The sequence below is a fragment of the Ornithorhynchus anatinus genome, chromosome X5 (assembly GCF_004115215.2).
Source record: "Ornithorhynchus anatinus isolate Pmale09 chromosome X5, mOrnAna1.pri.v4, whole genome shotgun sequence".
Classification (NCBI taxonomy): Eukaryota; Metazoa; Chordata; class Mammalia; order Monotremata; family Ornithorhynchidae; genus Ornithorhynchus; species Ornithorhynchus anatinus.
Window position 1 is genome coordinate 41,648,392 of NC_041753.1, and position 20,052 is coordinate 41,668,443.

At 41.2% G+C, this 20,052-nt stretch overlaps 1 protein-coding gene across 6 annotated transcripts in view; it reads right to left on the reverse strand.

Moving 5' to 3' along the window:
* Positions 1-20,052, reverse strand: part of LPAR1 (lysophosphatidic acid receptor 1) — a 156,944-nt gene that overhangs the window by 50,469 nt on the left and 86,423 nt on the right. For all 6 annotated transcript variants that reach the window (XM_039910802.1, XM_039910801.1, XM_029055666.2 and 3 more), the window contains exon 3: positions 17,538-18,285. In XM_039910802.1, coding sequence (XP_039766736.1) covers positions 17,538-18,285 — 748 coding nt within the window. The remainder of the gene's footprint in view (positions 1-17,537; positions 18,286-20,052) is intronic.

Here is a 20,052-nt window from a genome sequence, read left to right on the forward strand (position 1 = left end):
TCTGTCATGATTAGGTTTTTATGTGTATTTACCCAAGCAAGATTGGCTCTGATGCAGCATCTAGCTTTCAGCCTCACCCTGTCTATGGTTTTGTTCAATTTTCCTAGCTGGACTGACAGGGCTGCTAGAAGGTCAGTAGTTCATTTAGCATATAAAAGTCAGTAGTGTCCTTAAGACAATAACCAAGATTCTACCATACTTCTTTGCTTCTAACCTCAAAGTTATATGATTATTTGTTATACAAAAATAAATCTGGTATTGGGACATGAAAACCACCTCATTAGCATGGTATAGGCACCTCTAACTCCCAGATGATAAAACTGCTGCTTCTCATTTTCATCTAATCAGAGTCCATTATAAATGTTGGGATCCTAGTATTAGCAGGTGAGAACCTTGATCCACTTGAAAACACTGAGGCTCCAAAAAAGCAGATGCTTGATCCACACCATGTAATATTACATTCTTATATATTATTTAATATCTATTTAGCAAGATTCCCTGAATGTGCTTTGTTAATAGTCTCTCAGGTCACTTGTGAAATGGAAGGAGGTCTGAAAATTCCCAGATTGGTATATTCCCTCTGGCCTGGAACTTCCTCCCCTTCCATATACGCCGAACCATCACTGTCCGCACCTTCAAAGCTTTATTAAGGTCATCTCCTCCAAGAGGCCATCCCATACTCTCTCTCCCTTCTGCCTCATATACACACTTAGATCAGTACCCTTTGGGCACTTGCTATTCATGTCACCCTCAACACCACAGCACATATAATAATAATAATAATGTTGGTATTTGTTAAGCGCTTACTATGTGCCGAACACTGTTCTAAGCGCTGGGGTTGACATAGGGGAATCAGGTTGTCCCACGTGGGGCTCACAGTCTTGATCCCCATTTTACAGATGAGGGAACTGAGGCACAGAGAAGTTAAGTGACTTGCCCACAGTCACACAGCTGACAAGTGGCAGAGCTGGGATTCGAACATATGTACATATGTACATATCCATAATTTATTTGAGAAACAGCATGGCTCAGTGGAAAGAGCCCGTGCTTGGGAGTCTGAGGTCATGGGTTTGAATCCCGGCTCTGCCACTTGTCAGCTGTGTGACTGTGGGCAAGTCACTTAACTTCTCGGTGCCTCAGTTGCCTCATCTGTAAAATGGGGATTAAGACTGTGAGCCTCACATGGGGCAACCCGATTACCCTATATCCACCCCAGCGCTTAGAACAGTGCTCTGCACATAGTAAGCGCTTAACAAATACCAACATTATTATTATTATTTATATTAATACCTATCTCTCCTCTAGACTGTAAGCTCACAATGTATCTAGCAATTCTGTTGTATTGCACTCTCCCAAGCACTTAAGTACAGTGCTTAAATACCATTGATTGATTCAATCTAGACTGTCAGTGCTCAAAGATTTCCATCCCCACATTCCCCCCCCCCCCCACACACAACTTTCCCCTCTTTTTCCTTCTACACCTTGCAAAATGGATTCCCATGTTGTAAGAAGGTTAAAGGCATAGCAGCATTTTCCTATTCATTTGCTGCATGGCAGGAGAGAATACTTTAGTGAGACTGGTGGGGAATGAATTTATCAATCAAGCGACCCATCATATTTATGGGGTACTTTCTAAGTGCAGAACACTGACATGATAAAGTGATATGAGGGAGGGGTGGGCAAGTTTTCTAGACTGTGAGCCTGTTGTTGGGTAGGTATTGTCTCTGTTGCCAAACTGTACTTTCCAAGCGTTAGTACAGTGCTCTACATGCAGTAAGCATTCAATAAATACAACTGAATGAATGAACAATCAGACTGGTGACTTGGAAAACTGGTAGCAGTTAGAGTGAGGGAGTTATGAGCCAGATAGGCACCAAGAAGCAGTTGTTCCAGTCTAGGGCTTTCATTTGGAATTCAACTGCTCGCTTAAGGAAAGGTTTTATACAACCATCTCCAATTCCTCAGAATTGCATTAGCTTTTAGGGTCAAAAATCCATTATTTCAATGTTTCCAAAACAGAAAGAAGCCTCTCTACTTCAGTCATCATAAGCCTCATTAGTTTTCAAGTGTTATGCACAAAACCCTCTGTGGAATGTGGGGAAAATGGATGCAGAGTCAGAATTCTGCTAATAAAAACCACTGAGGAAGCTGAAGAAATGTTTGAAATCCGATGCAAACCTCTCCAAGGTAATCTGCCAGGGTTTCTGACCCAATTGCTTGAAAGGGGAGAAAAGCAAGGAGAATCGGAGAAGGCCAATCATTCATCTTAAAAAAAGAATCTTTGATCCAAGGAATTTTGTCTCCATTGGTACCTATCTTCCTGCAGAAGACATTCATTTGAATCAAAACTTTTTGTAATCAAAACTTCATGTAAGGAAATGGGTCTCCCACAGAGAGTGTTTTCCCCCTTAAAACGTATTAAACATATGCCTGCTTTAGGCAATTCTGAACTTCCTTAAATCACAGTCTCAAGGAAAATGCATCTGACTTTCATTATTAGTGAGTCAAAGGGGCCAAATTTCCCCAAGGTAAAACAGAGATGTTTGGAATACTTCAAGAAAGTGGTTGAATCAGTTCGTATATATGGATTCTTTATATTGTAAATGTCTTAAGAACAAGATTTGCATTTTATTACTTATTATGACCCCTTCTTCCTTACCACCTACAGCTAAGTATAAATACAGTGTCCTTCATATAGGAGGTGCTCCATCAATCAGTGGTATTTCTTGAACATTTACTGTGTGCTGAGCACTGTACTAAGCACTTGGGAGAATGCAAAACAATAGAGTAGGCAGACATGATCCCTTCCTACAGGGAGGTTGCAGTAAATTAATTTTTTCTTTTTTGGAGAATTTTGCAAATTCTGGTGGAGGGATACTGGGGTGGGAAAACAAGAATATTTTAATTTTTAATCAGACCCTACTCTGGGTTCAAAGGCAGACCTTCCCCCCCACAAGATTGTGCAAATTTAAGGTTCAAATGCCAATTGGCCTAGTTACCCAAACGTTATTGCTTCTTTTAAAAAAATACAACGTAAAAAACACATTAAAGGAATTTGTTGGTTCCAGCTCTGTGACTTTGGGCTGGATACTATCTATATCAATACTGATGGCAGAGTCCTGCACTAGGTGCTTCTGTCAGTATTACTCAGTGGAACTCCAATAGAAAAGCAAAAGATAGAGTTTTGCCACACTATGGAACCATAATACATCTGCACCTGCAATAAAAATGTGCAGTTCTGATTGTTCCACATGAGGAAAAAAGTAATAATAGAACTGGAGAAGATAAAAAAAAGGGCAGCCAAGATGATTGGGCAATGGAGAAGCTTCTTTAGGAGGGTAGAGTGGGTCTGTTTATTGTTATTCTGTTTATTATTTTGTCTGTTTATTATTCTGTTTATAAACAGAATGTGTCTGTTCATTGTTATTCTATTCTCTCCCAAGTGCTCAGTACAGTGCTCCACAGTAAGCGCTCAATAAATACGATTGAATGAAGATTGAAGGCATTAGCACTCTTCAATCTGCAAAGACTTGTGCTGAAAGAGGACACAATTAAAGTCTAGAAAATCTTGAAACTTATGGGCAGGATGAATTTGGAAATTTTGGTTGGCCAATACCAAGCTTGAAAAGTAGCTTCAAAACAAAAGGAAACACTTCTTCACACAGCTGGTGGTAAGCATAGGGATTCAACCTCATGATGGTATTGCATGTGGAATTGGTTACCACAGGAAGTGATGGGAATAGGAAATAATAGGGAATAAAAGGCATTTGGCTAAACTTGTAGCTGGAGAAGGAAAGTTAGGGAGGTAAGACTGAAAGCTCCTCTAGACTGTAAGTTCCTTGTGGACAGCGATCGTTTGTACCAACTCTACTGCACTTAATACAGGGTTGTGCATGCAGTAAACACTCAAATATCACTGATTGATTGAAGAAGGGAAAGGTTATGGATGCTAGATGGTACATATCACTAAAGTTTAGAATGGATGATAAGGAAGGCTATCATCACTGGTTTCTCCATGCATCTTTTGTCACATTTGAAGACAGAATCCTGGATTGAATGGAACAACGATCTGATATAGTAATGGCATTACTTTCGATCTGATGTACTCAGTGCCAGAACAGAAAGGCTAATTTGTAACAAAATATTCCCTTTTGTCAGCATTTGGAGTATGACAAAAGGATTCATGAAATATATGGGACATTTCTTTTTTATGATATTTTTTAAGTGCCTACTATGTGCCAGGCACTTCACTAAACGCTGGCGTAGATACAAGATAAACAGAATGGACAGAATCCATGTCCCACATGAGGCTCACAGTCTTAATCCCTATTTTACAGATGAGGCAACTGAGGCCCACAGAAGTTAAGTGACTTGCCCAAGGTCACATAGAAGACAAGTGGCAGAGCTGGGATTAGAACCCAGGTCCTCCAGATTCCCAGGCTCTATCTCTTCAGCCAGGCTACGACTCAAAGAAAATATTTCCAAGCAAATATTTCCAATGTAAATTGCAAATTGATGGACTGACTACTATAATAATAAATGGAATGAAAATCCTCAAACCCAATTTTACCCTGGTAGGACTGATGCAGATCTGCGGAGGTAAGTTCTAATATAGAGGTTTTAGGGTTCGGGAGGTATGCCTCCCTTTCTTATTTTCAGAGGCAGAACTATTATAACAAGCCACAGCCTCTCATGACTTAACCTGGCTGCATACCAACCGTTTTAGAATGGCGCAGATGATCTCTGTTGTCATGGCCACAAAGACTACCACTTTAGGGGACAGTGAGCCAGTTAGATAGGAGGCTTTAACTCACTCTGTGCTTAGGAAACGTGAGTTTCCTGGTATAGGCGGGAGAATCCATCTTTACTATTTTCTATTTCAATTTTGCTGGGTGACCACAGGCGTTGAGCCTCTGAATCTTTTTCCCCTCTTGCAGAGTAGAGTGTGTAAACACCTGAACTCCATGAGGACAGGGATCATGTCTGCTTACATTACTCTCCTCTCCCAAGGACTTAGTGCAGGGCTCTACCCAAAAAAGCACTCAAATAGGATTGACTGATTGACTTGTAGATATCTTCTAACTGCCCAAAATGTAGAGGTCTCTATTAGAACATTCTTGATTCTGTTTATTGCTGTTGTTCTTGTCTGTCCGTCTCCCCCCATTAGACTGTAAGCCCGTCAAAGGGCAGGGACTGTCTCTATCTTTACCGATTTGTACATTCCAAGCGCTTAGTACAGTGCTCTGCACATAGTAAGCGCTCAATAAATACTATTGAATGAACATTGCTTTGGAATCATGATTGACAGTGCATTAAGCACAACATGCTGTCCTATTTCTTCTCTTTTCTCTCTGACAACTCCTCTGTCTCCTTTGTTGTCTGCTCTACTTCCAGCAACAACCAATAGTTGGTGGACTCCATGGCTCAAATAGGCTCTTTGCTCTATTCAGCCAACACATACTCCCTCAGGGAGCTCATCCGCTCACCTGTAATCAGAAGACATATTGATCTACATCTCTGCCCTTTCACCTAATCCTATATTTCCTCTTTGCACCTTAATGTGGATGTTATGCCCTATCTAAAACAAACTAAAAATTTCTCAAACCCAATGTTCCTCCTCAAAGTTCTGACCCTTTCCTGACTCCCCCCCCCCCCCACAACCCCAACAATAAAACCAGGCTTCTACCTTCGAGTGAATTTAGAGGGGTAAGAAAAGAAAGGTTAGGGAGATCCTGTCCTGTAAGCTTCTTGTAGACAGAAAACTTCCACCAACTCTGTCGTGTTGTACTCTCTGCACGCAGTAAGCACTCAATAAATACTATTCATTGATTGACTTGTCTCTCTCCTTCTCCCTCCTGAGGCAGTTTATCACAAAGCCCCTATACTTTTTCCTCAGAAGTATTTCTTGACTATTTCCATTCTTCTCTATTATATGAGGCCCAACATCATTACTTCCAGATAATTGCAATAACCTTATTATTGCACTTATTACAGTACTCCCTGTCTCTCTGCCCTCTGTATTTCCTGAAGCTCACGCATTGTTTAATATATCTAACGAACACTCTAAATTGGGGTTGATGCTGTACCAAAGCATACAGTTCACATATCCATATTCAGTCCACATCTTGGGAGATCCTGACAATACAAAATCCTAAATCAAAGACAAAGCAGTAACTGATTTCAAGCTTTCTTCCATACACATTACCACCATCCACTGACCACTAAGCTCCCTTTACAGATATTTGTTACAGGAGAGCAGCCATTTTATTAAACAGAAAATGGAAGAAGACTAAGAAGTAGGACCAAAGAAGACTAAGAAGCAGGACCAAAGAAGTTGCATAGACTGTTAAATGGTTGCTACAGAAACACCATTAATAGCTCTCCAGGGGTTTGGTAATAGCATCCATTTTGAAAGTGGGCCCCTTGCTTCTCCCCTGTACACCTTTACTTAAATCAAAGCTGAAGGAGAAACAAAAATTCAGAGACCTGAAGTGCAAAAAGAAAGAAAATGCTTTCTAGATTTAATTTAATTCTGATCCATTCCCAAATAGGGCATTTCTGACTCTACAGTAAAGAAGGAATCAACTCTACTCTATCATTTATTCCCAAGGATTATTGACACTGTGTGTTAAGAATCGTGTTTCTTGAAATAAAGTAAATGTTATTTTAAAATTTGTACCATACTAGATATGATAAAAATTATGAAAGAGTTGAATTGGTCTCATCTATTCCGTTTCTTTGACCATGAACCAATTCATAGTCTATACACTTTCTAGAATATGCTTACCTAAATACTGCCACTCCTGTTTTAGAACAGAATGGCACTGATGTTCAGACCCATAGAGTGTTGATGCCAATTCCCAGGTTTACAGTCTCATTTTTCCTTTAAGGCTGAATCAATATACAAAAGGCATTTCTGGGCCACCAAATTCAAGCAGGATTGGCCAGGTCAGCAGAAGCTCCTCAGACATAAAGCTGCTAAATCACGATTGGACCCAGCTGGGTATTTTACTTAATCATCCTTACATTGCTATACACACAGTAAGCACTCAGTAAATACAATCAAATGAATAAGTTGTCATTTTCTCTATCACAAGAAAAAGGAAAATAACCTCTAACTAATCCATGTCTACTACACTAAAAGGTGCTTCTTGAAGCACCGGGATACCAGTTTAGAATGATCTCATGGAAAGCCACATTAAAAATTCAGTGTTTTTTGTGTCAACAGAACTCTACAGAGACAGGATAAATAGGTGAAGCCATGAGTTTCCAGTTACCTAATGCCAAATTAAATCTCAGCTCTGCTAAAATATCCTGTTATTGATGTGTCACCATACTACACCTTGATGTTTGCTTTGGATCATCAAAATAACCCTCCTGTTGGCAGAGAAGGTCTTCCAGAGTTTAAGCAAAGCATAACCCAACTCAGTCTAGACAATATCATCTTCAATAAAATCCCTGTGGCTGCCTACATTCGAGATTAAAAACAAAAAAGATAACCTGCTCAAACTTTAAGATTAAAACATTGAAGTTGCTTGATAGGGAGACATTTTCTCCAGTGACCAGAGAAAAGTGCTACTGAACTATTTGCTCTTTCAAAGACTGAATACCTATGGCATTGAAGAAAAAGGAGAATTGCTTGGTTTTAAACTGTGCAACTGAAGCATACAAATCTTCAGGAATCACCTTTGAAAGAACAAGAAAACTAAAGGCAAGAAGGATTCTATGTTAGCTGCAGACACAAAGCTTAGCTGTGTGCAGAAATCTGAAATCCTGAAACTGCTATTTTACTTCATCTTGAGAATATTGCTTGCCTTTTTTTCATACACTCTGTTACACTGCACTGTTGAGGGACAAAACAGCAGGTAGTTTGTGAGACAGTGATATTTGACTGGTGGATATTGTTGTGGTGGTAGATGATAACTTAGAACATTAATTTGATTCTATCAGATGAAAAATTTCCAACCGTCAAAGGGTAAACTGCTATTTGAGGATGCTGTATCAATCAATGACATTGCTTGAGTGCTTACTGGGTGCACAGAATTGCACAAAGCACTTAGGAGAGTACACTATAACAGAGTTGGTAGATTCGTTCTCTGCCCACAGTGAGCTTACAGTACCTAAAGAACTTGGCATTTTGTTTTTTCATTTCAGTTTGATATATCTCATTCTGAAAATAAAATATCTGTAGCTTTATAGAAGATATAGTTTATTGAAAATAATATATTTTTATATTATATTAATAAGAATTATATTGTAATAGTAATATGCTTTTGTTAAGAGCTTACCATGTGCCAAGTGCTACAGCAGTGGGATAGATATCAGATAATCAAGTTCCATATGGGGCATCAGTTTAGGAGGGAGAACAGCTATTGAAAACCCATTTTGTGGATGAGGGAATTGAGGCACAGAAAAGTTAAGTGACTTGCTACTAGGCCACACTGCTTCTCAATAAATAATTATTGAATTATTAAGTGTGCTCAACAGTGGAAAATGGTTCTCTTTCAGATGTAAAGATGACATATGATACAGAGGTTCCTTTACCATAACAATGAAACCTTTATGAACATTCTAAACCCTACCAAACACAAAAGAATTAACATACTGAAATTACCATTGAAGCAAAACAACCACTCTGTGATTGCTCAGTTGTCAATTGTCATGGTTTTGTCAGGATTGGCAACACTTCCTGACTGTCAGGTAAATGTAGTTAACATACTGAAATTACTATTGAAGTAAAACAGTTTCTATGAAATGTCAGTTATGCACAAAACAGGAATCCACTCCCTTCCATCCAGGTGAGTAATTAAGTTCATATATTGCCCAACAAATTTAATCACCTCATTGATACTAACTTCTGCTCAAAGACAACTAAATATTATGCTGGAGGAAGAAAATATTACTAATTTAATGTGACATTTTCCTGCTTTTGAAATTTAAAATGTCAGGCACTGTATGAATAGTTATATCTGGGGCACATACCTAGTATGTTTTTCAGCCAATGGGGACAATAACTTTGACTCAATAGAAAGTACAAAGAATATTTAATATTACGAGTGATAAGATACTATTGCCTTTTCCTAAGAGTATTTTGAAGGTGTGAGAACTATGGATTCTCAGTCAATCAATGGTGTTTATTGAGCACTTACTGTATGCAGAACTCTATACAAAGCACTTGGGAAACAGACTCAAAGGCTCAAACTCATGTTGTCACCCAGCAAAACTGAAAATAACCCCACATCATTATGACAACAAAAGTTGACCGCAAAATTCTCTAAAGAAACCGGCACCCAGAACCACTATTTTAATGATCACACGCTTCAGTGGCTCCGTCTCCATGCCCCGAGGGCAGCCACTGGTGAAAGCAGTCCCCGATACCCCCAACCACTGTCACAACAATCACCAATCTACTGCTGGATCCAGGCATCACTGGGACAAAGTTAAACCATCACATCCTGTTCTCCAGGTGAACTCCCTCAACCCCGAATCTAAGGATTATCACAGGAGGGTGAGATTAGTTATACAATAATGAGGGTACTCTATTCATCAACTAACTAATGGCCAAACAGCAGGGTGAGCTCCACTACCTCCCTGATAGTGTAGCTTGTCAGAAACTTACACTCCTGGACTTACTCATGCTGTGAACAAAAATTGAAGGTTAAATGGTTGGCTATCTTGATGGGAAATTTCCACTTTAATGTTGATTGGGTTTTGTTTGTACATAAAAGATAAGGAGATGGAGATAATAGTGACTACTGTTTTTTCCAGGTGTTTCTTTTTCATTATTTAATATAGCACGTGCAGGAGACAAATGACTTTAAGCATCATGTGTGACTAGTCCAACTAGTGTATCACTTCACCAGGCTCAGAATCAATGATTCCCTCAGAGCAGAGAACAAAACATCATGTCATTAGTGAAAGGGCTTTATGTTCTTGCTCTGCAGCCCACACTTCAAAAGAAGCTGTACTTTGTTTTTGATTTTTTTTGGCTTTTAAAAAAAAAACACAAAAAAACAAAAACACACAACTTGCCTATGAAATCAGTTCCTTCTGTACAAACCATTTGATTTGAGGAGCAGGCAGGGAAGGACTCCGCTTTCTACTTTGACTCAGACCCAAGATCCAGTGTCCTAGCATCACTGTGGGCTGAACCAGTGTGCCAATGCCTGACCACTCCAGCCAGCGCCTCAAGCCATCTTAGTCACTAGCCAAACAATGAGGTTTCTTATGAAAACCCACTCGGGTTCCATCTCACACAGCCTGCTTGCGGGGAAGCCACCCAAAGCAAGAGAGAATTTGGGGCTACTCCTGTTCCTCCTGGATCGAAGCAATGAGATAAATTGCTGGCAGAATGCAGGAGTCTCTCACTGTGGCCAGGACACAAGAGGTTCTTGTGTTTCTTTCTTTTAAATGGCAGGAGGAGTGAGTGAAAAGCATTCTGCTCTCTCCAGTTCCTCTGGGGCTGTAGCAAAGAGGGAATTGCCATGCACAGACATTGACTGACTCATGAGTCTCAGGCCAGCTTAACCATAACCATAGGTGGTTGGACTGGGTCCCTTCCCACCATCCCGCTTCATGCACCACCTCCGCCCTCCCCAGCCAAAAAATAAACACCCAGATTTTGGGTGGGGCAACCCGAGACCCCTTCTATCTCACTTTAGGTGTGGAAGAGTTACAGTGCAGCACATTCATTCACTCATTCAATCGTATTTATTGAACGCTTACTGTGTGCAGAGCACTGTACTAAGCGCTTGGAATGTACAATTTGGCAACATCATTGCCATGCAATACGTAAGCATCCACTTGTGGGTGGTTGTTCTCATGGCATTCAAAGTCCAGGCAGCTCAGAGAGACAATGCCTGTGTATGAATATCCAATGCATATATGGCTCCACCTCCCCAAAAATGGACTTGGCCCCACTGTCAGCCTGGATCAAGCGTCAGGCTCAGCCATGGCTCCAGTGACGTGGAGAAGGTGAGCCTGATCAGACTCAGATAGGCAAAACTGTTTCAGCCCAAGAAGGCCTCTATAGAAGAGAACTAACTTTCCATAGGTCATTCTATATTAATAGAGAAAACACTCTCAACTGATCTGTTACCCTGGCATCTTATAGTACCAAAGTAGACTATACTCCTTTTCTTAAGTAAACGGAGCCTTCTCTCCACATCCCACATTGTCCATTTTTATAGGACAGTGGAGGAAACTCATTCTTGAAAAATTGATAATTGTGCTTTCATCGTCACAAGCCTGGATTCTACTTTTGTTTCTGGAAACCCTCAGCTACAAAATGAACTCTAACTGAAATGAACAAATATCAGAGAGAGCTAGAGACACACAAAAAATTCTAATTAATGGAAAAAGATCGAGCACCAATATTGCAGAAAAAGAGCAGGGAGTCATAGTTGACTGTAAAGGCAGCAATATATGTAGCAGTGTTATTTTACAAATTGCGAAGATATTGGAACATGATCTGTAAGAGCTGGAAGTAATTACTCTACTACATACCTGACCCATGTCCTTCCTACTGCTCCCATGATTTGTAAATAATTTTATGTCGGGCTCTCTGATTGGATTGTGATCTCCAGGACAGCAGGAAATATATTTTCTGCTTTATTGTATTTTCCCAAGTACTTAGTACAGTGGGTCACATCCAGGAGATGCAACGTGAGAAGCAGCGTGGCTTAGTGGAAAGAGCACGGGCTTGGGAGTCAGAGGTCGTGGGATCTAATCCTGACTCTGCCACTTGTCAGCTGTGTGACTTTGGGCAAGCCACTTAACTTCTCTGTGCCTCAGTTACCTCATCTGTAAAATGGGAATCAAAACTGTGAACCCTAAGTGGGACAACTTGATAACCTTGTATCTATACCAGTGCTTAGAACAGTGCTTGGCACATCATAAGTGTTTAACAAATACCAACATTATTATTATTATTAGATGCTCAATAAATACATTTCCTACTTGTCAGTCCCTAACATGCCCAATTTTGCTAACCAAATTTTTAAATGTGGAGAAGTTAGAGAGGATCAGGAAATTTAAAAAAATGAATATTCTATAAGGATTAATTAGCAAGGAAGAGAGGAAGGTAATGGGTGAGTTCAAATAGATGAAAAATGGGAAGAAAATACTGACCTGTTGTCCATCTTCACTGAAGCTAGAACAAGAGAAATTAAAATGCTGACCATCAGAAACCTGCTCTTGACTGTACTGAGGTGGGTTGCCAGAGTATGTTGTGGTAGTTGAATAGAGTTAAGTTTGACTATAGCTCACAGAAGGACTGATGTCTATTCATATTGCTTGAATTGCTTTGTGCAATCACTTCATCTCCTTGGAGCAAAATAATGTGTCAAGGGAACCTGAAGCCAAAATTCTCTCTCTAGCAGTAATGAGTGCACTTCCCATTTCATCTCACCTTTTTCACTGCCCCATGCTTTTGGCAACAGTGTTTAAATGTTATTAAGCACAAGGAAAAGGAAATGTTTTGCATGATTATTTTCATAGATTTTTTTTTGTAGACCTGGACAAGTTCTCATGAAGTTCTGAGGCCCAGCACCTTGCCTAACACCCTGAATTCCTAAATCGGTTACAACACAGTTTCTAATGTATTTTTAAAACTCTCCAAGGTCAAAGATTCCCCAATCTCACTGGGTAACTCATTTCATTGTTTAATCACTCTGACAGTCAAGAGCAAGTTTCTGATGATGTCAGAGTCACTAACCATACTTTAAAAATACCAGTGCAGCAGACTACAGGAGAAAAAGGAAGTTCTGTTTTTTAGGGATTTTGGGGTTTTTTTTTAAATGGTATTTGTTAAGCACTTGCTAAGTGCCAGACACTGTACTAAGTGCTGAGGTAGAAACTTCTTGTGGTCAGGAAATCACTCTGTTCATTGATATACTGTACTCTCCCAAGTGCTTAGGACAGTGCTCTGTACAAATTAAGTGCTCAGTAAATGTTTGAATGAATACAAGCTAATCAAGTTGGACATCATTAAGTCACAGTCTTAACCCCCATTTTACAGATGAGGTAACTGAGGCACAGAGAAGTGAAGTGACTTGCCCAAGGTCATAGAGCAGACAAGTGGCAGAGCCAGAATTAGAATCCAGGTCCTCCTTACCCCCAGGACGGTGCTGTATCCACTAGGCAACACTGCTTCTCCAAGTTCTTTTTAAGAGGGCTTCATTTCGATAAGGATTCCTGCAAAGTCACTCTTTTGATCAGTGTTGAAGATGCCATACAAAAAATACCAAAGTCGCTCTTCCAAAGACAATGGAACCATCGCTTCCCAACCCTATGAGAAGTGAATTAGTGAGATACTCAAGTTCCTCTTGATAAGTACCATTGTGCCACACTTCCATCCTGCCTCTAGTCTAATTCAACCCAGCAGAGAATGTCAAGAAAAAGATTTAGCAGGACTAATTGGACCCTATAGAAATGAGCAAACGCAGGCATCTATTTCTACCTGCAAACCGGAAGGCAAAATGGAGGCAAATACCTACCTTACCTGCAGTTGGTTTGTTAAATCATTCTTAATTAACTTTGGACCCCTCAAAAATGTTATGCATTCCTGCACCTACTTTTCTCCTGTGAACACATCTGTCTCAACTTCACTTGTAAAATGTGTGAAGAGTAATACTACCACTGATGATGATGCTAATGTATTAATCAGCCCAACTCTTCACTAGACTGTAATCTGAGGACAGCAATCATGTCTACCAACTACCAACTATTACATGCTCTCACGCATGTAGTACAGTGTTCTGCAAACTGAAAGTGCTCAATAAATACCAGCAATTGACTTTTATCCAAAGCTTCTGATATGTAGTGGGATCTCTTTTTCTCTATTTGAGGCACACGCATGCCTCACTCAAGCAGAAAATCGCCATCTGAAGAGAAGTTGCTAGATTAACATTCGCTCTAAAACTCCACAAAGTGCTTAAAAGCCACACTGAAAAGATGGCATAAAATGAGTGGCACTGCCAGCATCATTTTTAGAAGGCTACTCCTAAAATCCCATCGCTGGGTGCCCCTTTCCGGGACACCCTGTGGCATCATTACGCTGTGTGCAATTTAAGGCCCTTTGCCCACAAATCGACGTCCACAAACTCATTTTAGTGTGGATTTAGGAAACCCATTCATTCTCACCCAACATAAGGGACAAAACTGTGCATAACAATAGGAGAGGAAAAGCTTTGGTATCTGGCCTGGTAGAGAAATGGAAGGTGCCAGACTCTCAAATAAGTTTGGTTAGCTAAAGAGTCAGGGTTGTACTGGGGAGTCATTTTGTGCTGGCTGTGAGACCCTGGATCAGTCACTTTACTTCTCTGTGCCTCGGGTTGGGCCCAATCCCTGGCATACACGGGGCTCACACTCAAAGGTGGAGGGGAAGACAGGTATTCAATCCTCATTTTGCAAATGAAGAAACTGAGGTAAAGAAGTTAAGTGACTTGCCCAAAGTCACAAAGCAGGCAAGTGGCAGATCCAGGATTAGAACCCAGGTCCCTTGACTCCCAGGCCCACATTCTTTTCACTTGGCCACACTGTTCCTTGGTTCGCTTTATACAGCAGGACCTCAATAAATACTATTGGATTGATCAATTGTATTCTGGTGGAATATTTCATGCCTTTTAATATGAAGTGTAAGTCATTTTTACTTAATGATGCCATTTACTAAGTGCTAGCTATATGTTAAGAGGGTAAGTAAAAGGCTATGAGATTGCATCTAGCCCTGCTCAGATAGAGAAGCAGCGTGGCTCAGTGGAAAGAGCATGGGCTTTGGAGGCAGAGGTCATGGGTTCAAACCCCAGCTCTGCCACTTGTCAGCTGTGTGACTGTGGGCAAGTCACTTAACTTCTCTGTGCCTCAGTTATCTCATCTGTAAAATGGGGATTAAGACTGTGAGCCCCACGAGGGACAACCTGATTCCCCTGTGTCTACCCCAGTGCTTAGAACAGTGCTCTGCACATAGTAAGTGCTTAACAAATACCAACATTATTATTATTAATCCCAGCTCCACCGCTTGTCAGCTGTGTGACTTTGGGCAAGTCACTTAAGCTCTAAGGATTTCAGTTTCCGCATCTGTAAAATGACTTCAGATAGAATATAATAATAATGATGGTATTTGTTAAGCACTTACTATGTGCAAAGCACTGTTGTAAGTGCTGGGCGATAAAGGGGATCAGGTTGTCCCACGTGGGGCTCACAGTCTTAATCCCCATTTTACAGATGAGGTAACTGAGGCACAGAGAAGTTAAATGGCTTGCCTATGGTCATGCAGTAGGTCAGTGGAAGAGCAGTGATTGAAACCCAGGTCTTCTGACTCAGTCATGCACTCTTTCTAGTAGGTCATGCTGCCTGAAATTTATATTTACAAATTTTGTGTAAGATTACTGGATCAGGAACTGATTAAAGGTTTCCTGAAATTTGGAGCGGTATTCTGTACTACACTGCTTTTTGATCATTTTCCAACTGCAATGGAAGAAGCATGGCTTAGTGGAAAGAGCACAGGCTGGGAGTCCAAGGACCTGGGTTCTAATCCCAGCTCTGCCACATGTCTGCTCTATGACATTGGGCAAGTCACTTAACTTTTCTGTACCTCAGTTACCATGCAGGATAGGGACTATGTCCAACCTGATTAACTTGTATCTCCCCTGGCACTTAGAATAGTAAGTGCCTAGCAAGTACCAAGCAGCGTGGCTCAGTGGAAAAAGCATGGGCTTGGGAGTCAGAGGTCGTGGGTTCTAATCCCAACTCCACCACTTGTCAGCTGTGTGATTTTGGGCAAGTCACTTAACTTCTCTGTGCCTAAATTACCTCAACTGGAAAATGGGGATTAAAACTGTGAGCCCCACATGGGACAACCTGTTTACCTTGTATCTACCTGGCGCTTAGAACAATGCTTGGCACATAGTAAGTGCTTAACAAATACCAAATTATTATTATTAGTACCATTATTACTGTTAATACACTTTAAGTTTGTTCTAGTTAAGACTAAGTATGCTTCTCTGCACAGTAGTGCTCAATAAATCATTGATTCAAAGCCATGAATAGAGAGCCAAGAAGCTTACAAAACTAACTACCCCCAACATGGGCTGATTAATTCCCTGACAGTTCTCTCACAGGTGTGCTTCGCTATCCTGAAAACCACTTGAGGGCAGGGATCATGTCTACCACCTGTGCTCTATGCAGTGCTCTGCACAAAATGTTCAATACATACAACTGATTACCTTATGCACATATGAATGGCTTATGAATACTTCACTGTTGCATTTTAGTTCTTAATGCAAAGAGGATGGAGTTTGCTCGGGGGTCAACACTGGCACCTGTGCCAGAGTCCTGGGATCTGTCGGCAGAGCTCCAAGACCTCTACCCAGCTGTCTCACATTCCTGGTCAGTTGTGCAGATGCACAACTTCCTTACAGATGGTGGAGAGCTATGCAGCCACTGGTTCTGAAATGTTTGTAACATTCTATTCTTCAAATACTGGAACAAATTAAGAGACCAGATAACTTCCTTCTTATTCCAAGACTCTCAGAGTACAACAGAAATCTCTTCCTGATAACACTGCTCAAAATGGCTAATCATATTTGACAGCTATAAAAATGCTGTTGAGGTCTTCTTACCTGATGTTGTGATGCTAAAATTTTCACTGGAATAGCAAAGTTTGCCAGTATACCCAGCTCCCCTCTAACACAGGGATTGCATTCTTGCAAGACCGCATGTTCAACTACATGCATTCACTAGTTCAAATGCCACATGTGTGTGCATAACCGTTTCTTCCAACACCATTTCACACTGTACCCAAAGTGAGCCACACTGTTGGAAGAATGTTCCCTACTCCTCTAACAACATTCTAACCCCCCAAAAGTCATGAAAACATGACAGGTACTCTATATGCAGTTGTCTTTATTATTTGAAGAAGGTGCCAGTGGTGATGAAATTATCCCATTTATATGGGTACCACTGAAACAACATGGGACTAACAATCCCTATCAGATTGTGCCCACGCAGGGACCACTGACTTTTGTTGATGTGCTTTCTAGCTGCTGCAACTGTATATCAATTTTCTGCTGTCATGTCAGACCCTAAGGATGTGCATCGCTGTATTCTTAAAGAATGTCCCCTTTAGTCTCTAGTTTTGCTTGTCCCATTTCAGCTCACCATAACACAGCTTACTGTCATTCATTTAAGGCATGTGTCCTATATGTGCTGTCCTGAGGTGAGCTGTGTTGAGGTATTTTGTGGATGGTTTTTAGCCCTCTCCTCCCAATCACTGTGTATCATCTTCTACCTGCCACCTCCCCCCACCCCAAAAAGGGAAAGGTTTTTCTAATTTTCTAATTTCTACTTATTTTTTATAATTGCAGAATTAGTAGAATACTGAAACTTCTGGAAACCTTCAGCAGGGAGGCCACAGTGTTTCCATTTTAGATAAATACACACCTGCTTAGGTGCACTGACACTGAAATGCCATCACAGATCAACATATTTTTAAGCCATCGAAAACACGGAAAGCAACTTTCAGCCAAGACAACACTTACCAAGAACAATGACCACAGTCTTCAAGAGACTCATCATAGTGTCCCGATTTCTTCGTGGTCCAGAACTGTGCCTAGACATTCTCATTGTCCTCTGGCGGACGTAGCCAAATATATGAGCATACAAGACCACCATTACTACAAAGGTAACTAGGTTGAAAATAGCCCAGAAGACCAAATAAGAGTCGCTGTAGAGCGGCGCCATGTTGGAACAATTAGTGATGTCACAAATACAGTTCCAACCTACACTGGGAATGGCACCCATCACAATGGCCATAGTCCAGATGACAACAATGACCACCACTACCCGCCGATTGCTCATCCGGGTATGCAGCTGCATGCGAAACACTGTAATGTGTCTCTCAATAGCTATAGCCAGCAAGTTGGCTACTGAGGCTGTTAGACTAGTATCTATAAGACCCTGGCGAAGGAGCCAGGTGCTGACGGTCAGTCTTCGAGTGTTGGGCCCTGTGTTGAACATTAGGTAAAAGTAGGCCAGCCCTGCAAAGAAGTCCGCAGCAGCCAGATTAGCCATTAGGTAATAAATAGGAAAGTGGAAACGGCGATTGACATAGATCGCCACCATGACCAACAAATTGGCCAACATGATGAAGATGCAGACAGTGATCCCCAGTCCCATCACCAACTTGCTGACTGTGTTCCACTCCGTGGCTAGATACTTCCCACTCCGGTTATAAAAGAAGGCAATGGATTCATTGTAGTAGCACTGTGGCTCGATCATGGCTGTAGACTGAAAGAGAAGGAGGAGGGGGGGAAAAAAAACACATCACAGATCAGAACTAAAAACATTCCAGTTTACACCAGGTTTTCTCTGGGACTATAAGAGTCATAAAAAGGAAAAGGGGAACAAAAGAATTTAGGAACTTTATGCAGCACAACAACATTCGCTGATTATATTAAAAATGATGGGACTTCTCATATTCCAACTGACTTCAAGATTCAGAGTAGCCGAAGCTTAATGTATTTGAAATGGGAGCCGAGGTGGTAGCGTCATTTCAGTGACGTCTGTTGGAAGTGCCACAGGATGGACACCAAAATCTTGCTTCGAAAATTCACACCACACAGTATAGTGCAGAATGCTGCCATGGGGTAATCCAAGTCAAAATGGTTTTAGTGTGCTCTTTGGGAAATATGAAAATGCAGTCACGCTGCTCTAGATGGTGACTGTGTGTATATATATATATATAATATATATTTTTGGGGGTCCCTGGGGAGTGTGGTATGTGTTCCTCTTCACCCACCCAGCCAAGTTTGAAGATTCCTGAAAAGCAGGGCTAGTGGAGCTGATGTGAAGGCAGCTGAGGTCTCTGGGAAGGCCCTCATAAAAGATAAAGGGGAAATCAAAGAAATAGCAACACTTCAATGATGTTAAAACAGCTGACACCACTGAAGATGACATGCAAACCTGTCAATATGTGCACACCTGGCTTTCATTCCACCACTTCAGGATGTCATGACTGCAGTGCCAGGGATGAAGAAGACCAAAGAACTGAGATGGGGTGATGTGCCTGCTGAGATCTACAAGCAGGGAGAGGATGTTCTACTCCGTCACCTGCACGAAGTTCCTCCTCCAAATAGGGAATTCTGAAGCAATGCCTCAGGATTTCAAAGATGCCACCATTATCATCATCACTATCTTCAAGAAGGAAATGGAGAGACCTTATAGTGGAATCTATCGTGGAATCTCACTGCTCACCATTGCTGGCAAGATCCTAGTCAGAGTGTGCCGATCTGACTATCGAAGATCACAAATCAAGTGCTCCCAGACCTGCAACGTGATTTCAGACCACGGCAGGGCACAGCAGACATGATCTTTGCCACGAGTCAGGTAGAGTAACGTCAACACCTCTGCACGGTGTTTGCGGACCTTACCAAAGTCACTGACACCATAGGCAGACCTGGGCTCTGGCGACTACTAAAAAAGTGTGGCCACCCTGAAAAATTGCATCAAGATCATCATGATTACTACATGACGATAAGGTTGGCCTCATTAATATTCCAGGGGCTTTATCTGATTCTTTTCCCCCATAATCAGTGTAGTAAAGCAGAGCTGCATTCTAAGTCCAGTCTTGTTCAAATCTATTCTACAAAGCCACGCTCAAGGATGCAAGGAGGAATCCGGAAGCCGTTGTCAGGATGCGGGTCCGACCCTCTGGAAAACTCTTCCAATCAGCTGACTGAGCAGATCATCCAAAGTCATTGACTTGTTCATACTGGAGCTACTATATGCTGATGTCTGTGCTGTGGAAGCACACACCCAAAAAGCTGTGCAGGGTTGACGATTAATCTGAAGAAAACTGAGTACTTTCTTTTTGTTGTTGCTGCTATTGTTGTTTTTGTTGTCTTTTGATTTTAAACATCTCGCACCCGGAAATCTAGATGCAATCAAGGATTTCCATCGGCAATACAGAGTTGAAGGTGTCCATAACCAAATTCTGCTACATAGGCAGCACACTATCCGATGGTATGAGGATAGACAAGGAGGTACAAAACCCAA